Below are 16,510 nucleotides of genomic sequence, written 5' to 3'. Positions count from 1 at the left end.
TACTCAAATTGTTCCTTAATGTATCAATTGTGAAAACAAATTCACCTTTTCAAAACAATAAAACAAAAAGCAGAACTTTCTGTAGTTCCTTAAAGCTAACAAAACATTTCATTTATATCTATGGATCTACAGATATAGATAGATAGATAGATAGATAGATAGATAGATAGATAGATGGATAGATAGATAGATGGATAGATAGATAGATATAGAGAGAGATCAACTGAATCACCCAGGGTTGATCTCTCCCAGTGAGATAATATCCCCATTTTACAGACAAAGAAACTGAAGCTCACTGAAATGAAATATGCCCATGGTCAAACAACTAATAAGTGTTAATGGCAGAATTCAAATCTAGTTTTCAGCTAACTATAAATCCAGAAAACTTGAAACAATTATCAAAGGCAGTATAGTACAGTGGGAAAGGCACTGGATTTGTAATGAAGCACTTCAACTCAAATTCTGACTCAGACACTTACTGGCTCTGAAATCTCAGGCAAGTCACTCTTTCTCTAGGCCTCCATTTCTCACCTATAAAATGGGACTGCTGTGTGTGTATGTGTCTAACTATGATCCTGATAACTTTCTTCTCTGGGGCTCTCTGAATTGGAGAATACCATCTGTATCCAGAGAAAGAACTGTGGAGTTTGAACAAAGACCAAGGACCTTTAATTTAGGGGGGAAAAAACTGGTATCTTATTGTCTGATCTTGCTATCTCTTATACTTTATGTTTCTTCCTTAAGGATATGATTTCTCTCTCATCACATTCATTTTGGATCACTGTATACCATGGAAACAATGTAAAGACTGGCAAATTGCCTTCTGTGGGGGGGGGGGCGAGTAAGATCAAGGGAAAAATTGTAAAACTCAAATAAAATCTTTAAAAAAATAAAATTAAAAAATAACTTTCTTCTCAAATATATAACTTAACCAATTTTTTTCTTTCAGTTGGTAATATCATAATTTCATGTTTGACATAGGTTTGCTAATATGGAATTACCTTTGTCCTTTTGCTCACTGCTGCCTTTCCATAATTAATCCCTTCAATTCATCTTCTCAAATATCTTCTCTATCTTTCCAAGTTCAATTTCACCAATTCTCTTGCTATTCCTTGCCAGTTCCATTAATTGGTTATTTTGATAACCTCTTAGATGACCTATCTGCAGCTAATTATTTTTCCCCTTACACACTATGGGAGGTTTGCTAGATATAATCATTTTACTGTGAAATGAACACAAGTTAAATAATGAAGTCATATATATATATATATATGTATATATATATATATACACACTCTCACACACATATACACATATATATGTATGTATATATATATATATATATATATACACACACACACACACAATAAGAAAAAGGAAAAAACAAAGAGTTCATAAAATCATAAGATTTAGAGCTGAAAGGGATCAAAGAAATTATCTGCTTTGACTCTCATTAAACAGAAGAGAAAGTCAAGGACCAAAAGGGCATTCATGACAATCAAGGTCACACAAAAAGAAGAGACAATTCTAACCCAGGTCTTTCAACTCAAATTCATCTCTCCTATATCTAACAAGAATGTTGGGTGTCACATTTTAAAAAGACACTGAGAAGCAACAGTCTGCCCAAAGGAGAACAAGCAGAATCATTAAGAAAACTTGAAATAATAACATATGAGTTAAAGAAAGCAAGAAGATTGAGTCCAATAAAATTTGGTAGACCATGATAACTGTCTTCAATGATATGAAAGGTTGCAATGTGGAAACAAGATTAGAGTTGTTTTATTTTGGGAGAGAGACTAAGACCAAGAGCAATGGATGCAAGTTAATAAAACAGATTTCAACTGGATAGATATAAGGAAAAACTTACTAACAAATTGAGCTATCTGAAAGTACAATGGGTTATCTCTAAAGAGCACACAGAGCTCCCTATCACTGAAGAGCTTCACTTGCTAGAGATGTTGTAAAATGTATTCTTTTTTAGAGTTTAGTTCTCTCTACTATTCTCCCTTTCTAAATGTTTATAGTCAACTCAGTTTTTCATACTAAAAGGAAAGAAGCTGGCAAGTTAGCAAAAGAGGATATATTATAAAAAAATATATTTTGTTTTGAATCTATTTGATCTTTACAATTAAATAGATTAAAATAATATATAATTTAAACTAATAAATAAAATACATCCAATATTCTGGGAATTCATTGCGAAGTAATACACAGACATAGTATAAAAATTTGACTCATAAAGACCTGAAGAATAGCTTAGTTTTTCCTATCCTGTTCATCTTCATTTCATTACATGTCACACAAGACAATTAAACCAACAATGAAGCTGGGTACATTTTTGTGAAACCCTTTGGAAATCTGTGAAATCTATCAACCCCTTCTCATAATAAAGCTTTTGAATTCATGAAAAGTTTAAGATTACAAAACAACTAGTTACATTAAAATACAGCTATTAAAAATATTTTAATTTCATGAATACCAGGTTAAGATCACTTTTTTTAAAGTTTTTTTTTTTTTTGCAAGGCAAATGGGGTTAAGTGGCTTGCCTAAGGACACACAGCTAGGTAATTATTAAGTGTCTGAGGCCTCATTTGAACTCAGGTACTCCTGATTCCAGGGCCAGTGCTCTATCACTGCGCCACCTAGCTGCCCCAAGATCACTTTTTAAAGAAAAATTCATGGGTTCCTATATTAAAGTATATCAGCTGATAACTGGTTTTTCAATGTATAGAAAACAGAGAAAATTGAAATATTAAAAAATTATAAACAGTTAATGCTGTGTATAATAAGTGCATGGGAAGTCAATAAATTAAATAATAATTTGCATAGCAAGATTTGATCTTGGAGAGGCTAGGGATAGGGACTACAGCATGATTTCAATGACAGAGAACCCCCCCCATGAAAAAACTCAAGTCTTGGAAGGTGGCCTAGAGTTCTGAGGTTAAGTGAACCTCCAAGGGTTGGAACAGACATTATGTGTAGGAGGCAGGATTTGAACCTAGCCAACTCTATCCACTAAGCAAAGCAGTCTCTCAAATAACAGAAAGTAATATGACCTATCACAATAACTAATTCTAATAACACCTAATACAATTTCACCTGATTTGAGTTGAGTTAATCAACAGACAATTAGTGAAAACTTGGTTCTAAGTAATTAACATTACTACTACTATGTGAGAGGCACTACACTATATACTGGGCAAAGTAGTAGACAAAATAAAAGGACTGCAAAACAAAATATCACATTTTCCTCCAAATTCTATTCGATTACTACTTTTCACATGCATATTTAGTGTACACAAATTACTTTTTTCCTATTATAATCAGGGGTAATATATTACAGAGATCCATATATGGCAGTGTACCTAGTGGGAGAGCAGCTAAGTGTCAAAGTGGACAGAGTGCTGTGAATCAGGAAGGCTCATTTTCCTGAGTTCAAATTCAGCTTTTAGACACTAGCTGTCTGATCCTGGGCAAGTCACTTAACTGTTTAGCTCAGTTTCCTCATGTGTAAAATGAGCTGGAAAAGCAAACCACTCCAGTATCTTTGTCCAAAAAAAAAAAACACAAATGGGGTCACAAAGAGTTGGATGTGACTAAACAACACCTAGTGGAAAAAATGCTGAACTCAAGAATCAGAAATACCCCAGTTGAAATCCACCTCAAGACACTTACTAGCTATTTGATCAAGGTCAAGTCACTTAGAATCTCTTAGTTTCAGTTTCCCCACATGTAAAATGAGGATAATAATAACTTAATTCTACAAATATTCAAGTGAGATAATGGGTATAAATCACTTTACAAACAATATACCTGTCAGTTTATTTTCATATCTAACTGGTCTTTTTAAAAAAAAATCTCAAATTTAACCCTAGTAACATTATTTCTTAGTGTTAAGTATAAAATAATTCAACTTCTTCCCCTTTTTTAATGTAGTTTACACAATTCTTATTTTATGAGATATATACTAAAATGTCTAAGTATTAAGAGTCTCATTAAGTATGATTTCTATTTCACTATGATTTCAAGTAATATATACAAATAACTGAAATTATAGAAAAACTGCTATACTTTTTAAAATGTTTTTTACATAAAGCAATCCATTTCACAAATAGCTGATTCATCCACTCAGACAGCCCTACTGTTGTTGATTCATTAAGCAATGGTTCAGGTCACTATTAAAAGGTAAATCTTAACTTTCTTTAGATTGTTTCATTGGGTTGAGAGGATTATGTGGACCCAAACAAAATTCTAACCCAATAACTCTGTAATTTATGGCTTAAAATATTTTCACTACACAAGTGCAAATAAATCTTATCAAACTGTTTAAGCCAAGCTACTTTATAACAAATAATATGCTATTTATTTTTACATCAAATATATTGCTTTTTAAAAAAAAATTATTTATTTATTCTTTTATTTTCTGTGCAATACCACAGGATGCTTTATTACTTCACTATTTGCTTGGCTCTTTGACCCGCCCCCCTCCCATTTCCCATTCATTTCCCCATAAGCTTCCCCCATACATGTCCCTTTATCCACCCTAATTTGTCTTCCTCCCATAAGACTGCAAGCTTCTTTAGGACAGGAAAAATCTTTCTTTTCCCTTATTATATTGATTTTCCAGTTTTTTAGCTTGTCTAGGCCCAAATTAAGCACTTAATAAATGCTTAAGCTAACATAACAACGGGAAATTAATAAATACTTATTGGAAAAAAAAACTAAGTGAAGTTTAAAAGCCTGGGTCTGATACATAAAACAAATTTCAGTAAACCAAGTCTAGCTGAAATCAGATTTGAACATTCAATTTGTAGGTTACTTGTAGACCAGCCATACACCAAAGATTCCGTCATCAACAATGTATACACTATAAGAAATGACTAAGCTGATTTTAAAACAGAAATTTTACCTCTTAAAAAAACTCTGCTCAGCTATAAATCAAATTTTGAATAAACTTCATCTGGTAAAGGACCAGCATGGCAAGTTTCAGTTTTATAGAAACTAGATTTGTTAGAAAAGTTCAAAGATAGTTAAGAAAAATAATATTTTTCTGATGATGCATTTTCTCTGCTATTGCAACTTAGGATACTGTATGCTTTTATTACATTCAGAAACCAAGAAAAGTTTTAGAGTCATTTTATTGTCCAAAATTTTACTGAAGAGCATCATTTTTCCACTTAGGCAGTGAACTAATTGCTGCTTCTATCACTTAAAAGATTTGTTTTGGGGACAGCTAGGTGGCACAGCGGATAGAGCATCGGCCGTGGAGTCAGGAGTACCTGAGTTCAAATCCAGCCTCAAGATACTTAATAATTACCTAGCTGTGTGGCCTTGGGCAAAACCTTGCAAAAACAAAAACAAAATGTTTTACTTCAAAACTTCTTCTCCTTGAAACCTATAGCTCCTTTGATACCAAATCCTTAAGACTCGAAGAATAAATCATTAACTCTGAGATAGTTCTATTGCGGCTAAATAGCTGCATGACAGCTCAACCTTTCTGTCATTAACAGTTGTGTCAAGATTTGAAAGGACTATTAAAAAAAATTATACTTACTATTTTTTGACGTCAACAATAGCCTCAATGGCTTCAAGCAATAAAACTATAACACAGAATCTAATTTCTATTTTTTCTCTCAATATTGAAGTAGCAAATTGGAGATGGAAATTGTGTCTTCAAATATCTCTGTAGATTTTCAATTTCAAGTTTTTTTTTTCCCCTGGGCTTCGAGTCTACACCGTAGGGAAAAGTCTAAGTGAAACCGATCGTGGCCAGAACCAGCCGACCAAATCACACTTACAATAAAAAAAAAGGAAAAGAAAATTCTTTTCTACGAATCAGTAAATCTCCAAGCAGCGAGCGGAGAGCGCATTCCAGCACAGCCGCCGCCGGAAGGAATGTGGGGCGAGGGTAGAGCTTTCACGCATCTCGCCGAGGCGGGGTAAACAAACCCTCGGCGCGCCGCCGGTAAACAATGAACCTGCAGCGGGGTGAGGGGGCGGACTCCGCCAACTCCGCGCCCGGCGGCGCGGGGAGGGGGAGGGTGGGCGTGTGCGCGTGTGCGCGGCGGGACCCCCCCCCGCGCCCCCCGGGCGGCTCCGGCCCGAGGCAGGGCAGGATGTGGTCGCTCTTCCCCAGACAATCCTCCGGCGGCCCCCGGGAGGGCCGGGCCGGGCCGCCCCCGGGCGGAGGGGGGCGCCCCCGCCCCTCCCCCGCCCCGTCCCCCCCGCGCCGTTACCCTCGCGTGAGATCCAGCGGGACGTTCTCCTCGCCGCTGTCATTCCGCCCTGCGCGAAACACAGAGACACCCGGTTAGGACTCCCAGGCCGGCGGCGGCCCCGGCCGCGGCCGCAGCCCGGGGCGCCGCGCTCACGCCCGCCCAGCGGCCCCGGGGCAGGGGAGGGGGCCCGGCCACCCCGAGGGGCTGGCGCCGCGGGCGCGGAGCCGGGAGGGACGGAGGAGGCTCACCTCGTATCCGGAGGTGCTTGAGCGAGCGGCCGCGGACACTCGCCGCCATGTTGACGGGCTTCAGTCACAACACCGGAAACCTCGCCCAATCGCGCGAGAGCCCCCTTCCCCGCTCCCCCGCCCCGCGCTTCCTCTCCTCCCCCCGCCCCGCCGGGCCTCGGCGCCCGCGCTCCTCCCCTCCCCCTCCCGCGCCGCCAGCCGGGCCGGGGGGCGGGGCGAGGGGCCCAGAGCGGGAACCCGGCGGCGGCGCGCGCGCGTGGCCGCGGCCCGACCGCCTTTAGCCGGATCCCGGGGGGAAGCCTCCCCGCGCACGGGACCCCGCGGGCCGCCCGCGGCGCGCCAACACCGCCCCCCCCCCCATAACCAGCCTGAGCCTCCGCGGAAGAGAGCTGACCCGAGGCGGGGCAGTGGGAAAGGGGGTCACGGCGCCGGACCTTCAGGGCCGCCGTATTTGAGCTTTCTCAGCTAAAGTTTCACCCTGCGTGGACACAGATGAAGATGGACCGGGAAGAGGAGGAAGAATCGGGCTTCTGTGCCCACCTGCGCAGCTTCTGATGCGTGCGCCCTTCCCTGCGGTGGACGCACCTGCGTGGTGCTGCTGCCAGGGATGCCCGGGACCGGAGCCTCCAGGCGCTTGGCGCTCAAGTGACCGGAGGGCATTCTCTGCCTCGCTCAGGAAAGAATGTCAGGAATAAAGTTCTCTTCGGGTTTTTCCTCTACAACCGTGAAAAAATTGGGAGAGGATGTCAGTGGTGGAGACTATAGTTTTTTTTAAATCTCTAGAGATTAGCCTAATATTGGAAATAGCATAATGACAAGAGTAAAGGTGTATTTAATACTTAATATGGTACATTTGAAATGATAGACATCCAAAAACAACATCTGAATAAATGCTATATCAAATGCAATATTTGTTTTTATTGCTATTTTTTATATGCACGTGCATATTTCCAAGTTACAAAATTTCCTTCCTCCTCCCAGCTCTCAGCAGGAACCAATCAAGGTAGCATTTTACATACATATTTTGATAAACATGTTTACAAATTAGTAATTTTGGCATGAGGAATTAGGATGAAGAGAGAGATACATAAATAATTTTTACAAAGCGTTCTGTTTTGTTTTGTTTTTCTGTATTTTGGTTTTCTTCTTCCTTTTTTTTGTTTTGTTTTGTTTTGCTTCCCCCGTGGGTTTCACATTGTCTATAGCCAGTCAAATACAGTTGTCCTACCTCTCTGGGCTGCTAAGAAGAGATGCCTCCATCTAAGCTGTTCTCACAATGTTATTGTTAATGTGTACATTGTTCTCTTGGCTGTACTCCCTTCTCTCAGCATCAGATCCTGTAAGTCATTTCATACTTCTCTAGAGTCCAACCATTTATGGTTTCTTATAGAACAATAGTATTCCATAGTACTTATGAACCATAACTTGTTTCACCATTCCCCAATTGATGGGCATCCCCTCAATTCCTGGTTCTTTGCCACTACAAAAAGAGCTGCTACAAATATTTTAAAAACAAGCAGGACTTTTCCCATTTTTTATAATTTCTTCTGGATATAGACCTAGAATTGGAATTGCTGGGTCAAAGGGTATGGACAGTTTTATTGCTTTGGGGGCATAGTTCCATATTGCTCTCCAGAAAGGTTGGTTTTGTTCACAACTCCAGCAATGCATCAATATCCCACTCCTCCCACAACCTCTATAATATTGATCATTTTTCCTTTTTCTCATCTTGATTAATCTGATAGGTGTGAGATGATACATCATTGTTTAATTTGCATTTCTCTGTTCAATAGTGATTTGGAGCATTTTTTCATATGATTATCTATAGCTTTAATTACATCATTTGAAAAAATCTGTTCATATTCTTTGACCATTTATCAATTGGGGAATGACTTGTGATCTCATGAATTTGATGCAATTCTCTATATATTTTAGAAATGAGGGGTGGGGGTGGCTAGGTGGCAGTGGATAAAGCACCAGCCCTGGAGTCAGTAGTACCTGGGTTCAGATTCCACCTCAGACACTTAATAATTACCTAGCTGTGTGGCCTTGGGCAAGCCACTTAACTCCATTGCCTTGCAAAAACCTAAAAAAAAAAAAAAAAAAAGAAATGAGACCTTTATCAGAACTCCTAGTTGTGACCAACCTTTTTGCTTTCCTTCTAATTTGGGCAGCATTGATTTTATTAGTACAAAACCTCTTTATTTTAATATAATCAAAATCATTCATTTTGCAGTTTATAATGAGCTAATTCTTATTTGGTCATAAATTTACCCTTCTTCCATAGATCAGATAGAGGATTTTTTTTGGGTCTATTAATTTATCTATGGTATCACTCTTTATGTCTAAATCCTGTACCCCTTTTGACCTTATCTTGGTTTGGGGGATGAGATGTAGATCTATGCCTAGTTTTTGCTGTACTATTTTCCAGTTTTCCCCAAAATTTTTATCAAATAGTGAGTTCTTATCCCAGAAACTGATGTCTTTGGGTTTGTCAAACAGTAGATTGCTGTAGTCATTTTCTGCAGTTTCTTATGGACCTATCCCAATCCACTGATCCATTACTCTTATTTCTTATTACTTTCTTCTTATTTTTATTATTCTCATTATTCTTATTATTCTATTCAGTACCAGGCAGTTTTTTTGGTTTGCTGCTTTATATTATAGTTTGAAATCTGGTAGAGCTAGGTCCTTTACATTTTTTTTCATCAGTTCCCTTGCTATTCTTGCCCTTTTGTTGCTGCAGATGAATTTTGATACTATTATTTTCTAGCATGGTAAAGTAGTTATTTGATCATTTATTTGGTATGGCACTAAATAAGAAATTTAATTTGGGTAGATTGTCATTTTTATCATACTAGCTCAACCTAACCATGAGTATTTCACATTTTTCCAATTATTTATATCTGACTCGATTTGGGTAAGGAGTATTTTATAATTGTGTTCATACAGTTTCTGGGTTGTCTTGGGAGGTAGATTCCCACATATTTAATGCTGTATAGTTATTTTAAATGGAATTTCTCTTTCTATCTCTTGCTCTTGGGCTTTGTTGTACATATATAGAAATGCTGAGGATTTATGTGGGTTTGTTTTATATCCTGCTACTTTGCTGAATTTGTTAATTGTTTCAAGGATTTTTTTTAATGATTTTCATAGTTTCTCTAGGTATACCATCATATCATCTGCAAAAAAGTGAAAGTTTTGCTTCCTCATTGCCAATTCTGATTCCTTCAGTTTCTTTCTCTTATTGCTACTGCTAGCATTTCTAATGCTATATTGAATAGTAATGATGATAATGGGCATTCTTGTTTCACCCCTGATTTTATTGGAAATGTTCCAAGTTTATTCCAATTAAATATAATATTTGTTGATATTTTAGACAGATACTATTTATTATTTTAAGGAAAACTCCATTTATTCCTAAACTCTCTAGTATTTTTAATAGGAATGGATAATGTATTTTATCAAAGGCTTTTTCAGCATCTATTGAGATAATCATATGATTTCTGTTGGCTTTGTTATTGATAGGTTTAATCATATTGAGTGTTCTCCTAATGTTGAACCATCCCTGCCTTCCTGGTATAAATCCATCCTGATCATGGTGTATTATCCTAGTAATAATGTAATGTAGTCTCATTGCTAAAATTTTATTTAAGATTTTTGCAACAATATTCATTAGGGAGATTGGTCTATAATTCTCTTTGTCTGTTTTGGTTCTTCCTGGTTTAGGTATCAGCATCATGTTGGTATCATAAAAGGAGTTTGGCAGAACACCTTCCTCTCCTATTTTTTAAAATAGTTTATGTAGAATAGGAATTAAATGTTCCTTAAATGTTTGTTGGTATTCACTTGTAAATCCATCTGGACCTGAAGATTCTTTTCTTGGGGAGTTTATTGATGGTTTCTTCAATTTCTTTTTCTGAAATGGGGTTATATAAATAATTCATTTCCCCTTCTGTATATCTGGGCAGTTTGTATTTTTGTAAATATTCATCTATTTCACTCAAGTTGTCCCATTTATTGGCATATAGTTCAGCAAAGTAGTTCCAAATCATCTCTTTAATTTCTTCCTCATTAGTTCACTCTTTTCATTTTTGATACTGGTAAATTTCATTGTCTTCTTTCTTTTCTATAATCAGATTATCCACAGATTTGTCTATTTTATTGGATTTTTCAAAAAAGCCAACTCTTTGTTTTATTTATGAGATCAATGGTTTTCTTGCTTACAATTTTATTAATCTCTCCCTTGATTTTCAGAATTTCTTATTTGGTATTTAATTGGGGATCTTTAATTTGTTCTTTTTCTAACTTTTTAAGTTACATATCCAATTAATTGATCTCCTCTTTCTCTATTTTATTCATATAGGCCTAAGACCCAATTATACCCATATCCTTTAGGTTCATGCTCTTCAATTATATCTACCCTTTAATTATCCTAAGAGAAGTAAACTTCTAAAGACTTATAAGTGTTATACCTTCCCTTTAGGGTTGTATACAATTTGATAGTCTTGACCAACTTTTGTTTTCTTTTGTTTTGTTTTTTCCTTCCCTTTTTCTTTACCTTTTTTTATGCAACTCTTGAGTTGTGTATTTGGGATTGAATCTGTTCAGTTCTTTGTGTCAAGAAATTCTGTAAATCCTCTGTTGAGTATCCATCTTTTTTCCCTGACAGTAAATGCTGAATCACTACATTCAGTAGTACATTCTGGGTTGTAATCCCAGGTCCTTTACTTTCAGAAATATGCTAATCTAGATAGGTCCTGTGTGGGTCTGATTCTGTTTCCTTTATATTTGAATTATTTTCTTTTTGCTACTTGCAATATTTTCTCCTTTATTTGAGAGTTCTGGAATTTGGCTATTATAACCTTTGGAGTTTTTTTTTATCCTGGGGTCTTTTTCTGCAGGCAGCTCCTCTTGGTAATATTGTTATCTTGTTCTAGTAAATTTGGACAGTTTCCCCTTATAATTTCCTATATGATGTTTTCCAAGTTCTTTTCTTGATCCAGGCTTTTCTAGTAGTCCAATGATTTGTAGATTGTCTCTTCTAGATCTATTTTCCAGGTCATTTGTTTTCCCTAAAAGGTACTTTACATTTTCTTCAATATTTTTCAGCCTTTTTATTTTGTTTGATGGAATCTTATAGTCTCGTAGATTCATTGTTTTCTATTTGTTCAATTCTAATCTTTAGGTATTATGTTCTTTAATTAGCTTCCGTGTTTCCTTTTCCAGTTGGTTAATTTTACTTTTAATGGAGTTGATTTCTTTGGTCAATTATTTTTTGGTCAATTTTTCATAATTTTCCTGCATGATTTTCATTTCTTTTTTGTATTTTTCCTCTTCCTCTCTTCCTCGATATTTTTTTTTTAGGTTTTTGCAAGGTAAATGGGGTTAAGTGGCTTGCCCAAGGCCACACAGATAGGTAATTATCAAGTGTCTGAGACCAGATTTGAACCCAGGTACTCCTGACTCCAGGGCTGGTGCTTTATCCACTGCACCACCTAGCCACCCCTCCTCCTCGATTTTTAAATTCTTTTTTAAGCTCTTCGCTGACCTTTTTTGTATTTGAGTCCAATTTATAGAATGCTTTGGTATTTCCCCAATGAGTCATTTTTTTCTCTATTTTCTTCTTCAGACATGGCAATGCTGTTATCCTTGCAAAGTAGTTTTCTATAGTGAGCGCTCTTTTAGCTTTTTTGTTCATCTTTGCTGTTATAGTTCTGTTCCTGGGGTCTAGGAAGTATAGATCCAAGCTTTTTTTTTTTTTTTTTGATGGGGCTGGGTTCTGATCCCTGGCTTGCCAAGTGGCCCAGATGTTATCTATGCAGAAGTTTGTGCCTTGCCTTTGCAGAGGTTTTTTTCCTCCCTTAAATCCAGGTACTGACTTAACAGTGGTTTGTTCCCAACCCAGTCTTATCTTTTACCCCAGTGTTCTCGGGGTTCAGATTTTGTTTGGGACTAGAGTCCTCCTTGCTGACTTCCTAACCAGCTGTGGGGACCTCTGCTGTTGTTGAGCTGTTGGGACCTGGATTGCTTTGTGGTTAAAAGCTTTCTGCTGGCTTTCCCACTCTCCCTGCTGGCTTTTCCCCCCAAAGAGAAAGACCTTCACTAAAGATCCTCCAGGATGTCTGGAGTTGAAACTTTGAATCTTCTCTTTTTCTTGGTGGGATCTGTAGTGTGCATGTCAAAGCAGAGGTTTCATTTATCTTTGGTAGGGAAAAGCCCCAGGCCATGTTAACTTCACGCAGCCATCTTGGCTCTGCCCCAAAGTCTCCTCAATTGCAGTGTTTGGACAATCAGTGTATTTCCCTGATGGATACCTTCCTAGAAGTCTAACATGTAGAGCTGCTGGAGGCAGTAGGGTAGAGAGCAGCAGGAAAGTCTGCCAATACTTCCCCTCCTCATTCCTCCTATTTACTCATATATTAGGAGGATTGTACAATGAAGACTCAGTCTTTAGAGCATGCCCTGCCTAGAAGCTTATAATGAGCCTGATTCTGGAAATCAATCAATAAGTATTTTAAAGTATCTACTATGTGCCAGAGGAATGTGCTAAGTACTGGGAGTAAAAAGAAAGGCCAAAGACAGTCCCTTGCCCTTGAAGGAGCTCACAATCTTAGGAGAGAAGACAGCATGCAAACAAATATGTACAAACAAGCTCCCAGTCTCTCTCTCTCTCTCTCTCTCTCTCTCTCTCTCTCTCTCTCTCTCTCTCACACACACACACACACACACACACACACACACACACACACACACACACACATATTTAGGCACACATATAAATTGGAAATAATTGAAATATTAAATATATTTCTGGAGAGCAATATGGAACTATGCTCAAAAAGCAATAAAACTGTTCATACTCTTTGACCTAGCAATTCCAATTCTAGGTCTATATCCAAACAAAATTATAAAAAGTGGGAAAAGTCCTATTTGTTCCAAAATATTCATAGCAGCTCTTTTTGTAGTGGCAAAGAATTGGAAATTAAGGGGATGTCCATCAATTGGGGAATGGCTAAACATGAATACTATGGAATATCATTTATTGTTCTATAAGAAACCATAAATGGTTGGACTTTAGAGAAGCAGGATCTGAAGCTGAGAGAAGGGAATAGAACCAAGAGAAAATTGTACACATCAACAACATTACGTGACGAACAACCTTGATGGAGGCAGCTCCTCTTGGCAGTCCAGAGAGCTAGGATGACTATTTTTGACTGGCTGTGGACTATATTATACCCATCCACCGGAAGGAAAACATAAAACACACAGAAAAGAAAAACAACCCTTCTGAATCTGATGAACACTTTATAAAAATTATCTCTTATATATCTCTTTCCTTTAATCCTAATTCCTCATACCAAAAATTACTAATTTGTAAATGTGTTGTAAACATGCTAACCTGACTGTTCCCTGCTGGGGGCGGGGGTTGTAACTTGGAAATATGCATGTGCATATGGATGAAAATCAATTAATTAAAAATTTTTAAAGAAATTATTAAATATGTAAAATAATTGGAAATAACAGAAGTCTCTAGAATTAAGAGAGCCTTGGAGAGACTTTCTAGGATTTTAACTAGACCCTGAAGAAAACTAGGAGGCAGAGATGAGGAGGGAAGAAATGCTTTTCTAATGTTCTTGCCCATGTCTTTCCCATCCTCAAAAAACCCTCACTAGATATATCCTTTTCCACTAGCTATTATCCTATATCTCTCTACTTCTTTTTGTAGCTAAATTTCTTGAATAGGCAAAATAGCTACAATACCTGACTCTCACTTTTTAAATTCTTTGTACTTTGACTTCTGACTTTTATCCTTCTAGTGAGAGTATAATTTTTATTCAACTGAAATACCTAAGTGATCACTTAATTATCAAATTGAATGGCCTTTTCCTCAAACCTCATTCTTATTGACCTCTCAGCTGTCTTTGGCATTGTCAGTCACCTTCTCCTTAATTACTGCCTTCTTTCCAGGTTTTTGTGCCACTGTTCTCTTCTGATTCTCTTGCATTTTTAACCCCTCCTCTGTTTCCTTTGCTGAATCTTCATCCAAGTCTGAGGGATTCTCCAAAGACTTAGTCCCTAGGTCTTCTCTTCATAATTTCATTAGGTGACCTAATCAGCTCCAGTTTCTATCTCTAAGCAGATGCCTCTCGCATTTACTTGGTCAGTCCTAAGCTCTCTCCTGATCTTCAGTCTCATATCTCCATTTGCCAATTGGACATGTTATGGATGTCTTATAACTGAATTCATATCTTTTCCCCAAAACCCAACTTCTTCCTAACTTTCCTATTATCACTGAGTACTACTATGTAACCTGGACTCACATTCTCTATTCAAGATGCCTTCTACAACTTGTCCCTTTTTTCTGCCCCCATATCCAATTTATTGCAAAGTTTTGTCGGTTATATATTCATATTTAGCCCTCTTCTCTCCTCTGACACTACTAAAACCCAAGTGAGCTCATCACCTCAAACTTGGATTACTGCAGTCTCCTCAGCTCAAATCTCTTATCATTCCAATCTATCCTCCATTCAACTGGGAAACATTTCTATTATGCTCTATTAACCTATTTCATAAATTCCAGTGGTTCCCTATTACCTCTGTGATCAAATATAAAATTCTACTATTTGTTTTTAAAATCGTTTGTCACCTGGCCCCTTCCTATCTTTCCAGCCTTTTTACACTTTATTCTATTTTCCTCCCTGTTGATTGGTTCTTGTTCTTCATTATCAAAGAAGACCAAAATGACATCACTATATTTGAGACAAATTACAGTGTGTCCAACTGTGGCTGATCAAACCAACATGAGCTCAAATGCTCTACCACAGTTTGGCCACAAATCGTCCATGTGAATACTTGGGATGGGTACTCTAAACTTAAAAATGTCACATTTGAGCTGCTTCAATTCTACCTCATAGAGTACCTCACCCTCACTGATGAGGGCATGCCATTTCTGGGTGGTCCTATGCCAGTCCCCCATGCTGTACAATCAGTTCTAAAGTTCTTCAATGAGACTTTCATGGTGTCTTGGTATCACCTCTTCTGACCTCCTTGTGAATACTTGCCCTATGTGAGTTCTCCATGAAATAGTTCTTTAGTGAGGTGGCTAGGTGGCACAGTGGACAAAGTACCGGCCCTGGAGTCAGGAGTACCTGGGTTCAAATCAGGTCTCAGACACTTAATAATTACCTAGCTGTGTGGCCTTGGGCAAGCCACTTAACCCCATTTGCCTTGCAAAAAAAAACAAAAACCCTGAAATAGTTCTTTGGGGAAGCTTACATCTGGCATTCTAACAATGTGTCCAGCCCATCATAGTTGCACTCTCTGTAGTAATGTTGGAATGTTAGTAGTTTAGCTCAAGAAAGGACCTCAGTGTCTGGTATTTTCTTCTGTCAGGTGATCTTCAGAATCTTCCTAAGGCAATTTAAATGGAAACAGTTCAGTTCCCTGACATGACACTGGTAGATTGTCCAGGTTTCACAAGCATATAGCAGTAAGGTCAACACAATGGCTCTGTAAACCTTCAGTTTGGTAGTCACTTTAATACCTCTTCTCTTCTACTTTGTTTTGGAGCTTCTCAAATACTGAGCTAGCTCTGGCAATGCATGTGTCAACCTCATTGTTAATCCTTGGAAAGGATACTGCCAAGATAAGTGAACTTGTCCACAGTACTCAAAACTTCTCGTATGCTGTAATCACTGATTCAACATATGGATGGTGTGATGTTGGCTGATAGAGCACCAATGTTTTCTTCTTAATTGTTAGACAAAAATTAGCACAAGCAGCAGAGAATTGAGCCATACTTTGTTGCATCTCATATCAGAGGCTACATTGAGTGCACAATCATCTGCAAACGGAAAGTCATGAACCAACACTCCCTCTGCTTTCATCTTGGCATGTAGCCTTTTCAAGTTGAATGATTTGTCATCAGTGCAGTAGCTGACCTTGAGGCCATCCATGTTCATCCTCATTGAAGGCATTTGATAACATGACTGAACACATCATGCTAAAAAGCATGGGAACAAGGACACATCCTTGTTTGAC

At 38.0% G+C, this 16,510-nt stretch overlaps 1 protein-coding gene across 6 annotated transcripts in view; it reads right to left on the bottom strand.

Moving 5' to 3' along the window:
• The window catches only part of RICTOR (RPTOR independent companion of MTOR complex 2), a 138,122-nt gene extending 131,581 nt beyond the window's left edge, over window positions 1–6,541 (bottom strand). For 5 of the 6 annotated variants that reach the window (XM_074206786.1, XM_074206787.1, XM_074206790.1 and 2 more), the window contains exons 1-2: window positions 6,467–6,541; window positions 6,240–6,285 (exon numbers count right to left, since the gene is read on the bottom strand). In XM_074206786.1, coding sequence (XP_074062887.1) covers window positions 6,240–6,285; window positions 6,467–6,515 — 95 coding nt within the window. In that variant the 5' untranslated portion in view covers window positions 6,516–6,541. The remainder of the gene's footprint in view (window positions 1–6,239; window positions 6,286–6,466) is intronic. The other variant, XM_074206789.1, reaches the window with a different exon arrangement.
• Window positions 6,542–16,510: the final 9,969 nt, after the last annotated feature.

The sequence above is a fragment of the Macrotis lagotis genome, chromosome X (assembly GCF_037893015.1).
Source record: "Macrotis lagotis isolate mMagLag1 chromosome X, bilby.v1.9.chrom.fasta, whole genome shotgun sequence".
Lineage (NCBI taxonomy): Eukaryota > Metazoa > Chordata > Mammalia > Peramelemorphia > Peramelidae > Macrotis > Macrotis lagotis.
The sequence above is the reverse complement of the archived record's forward strand: the minus strand, read 5'-3'. Positions and strand labels throughout refer to the sequence as shown.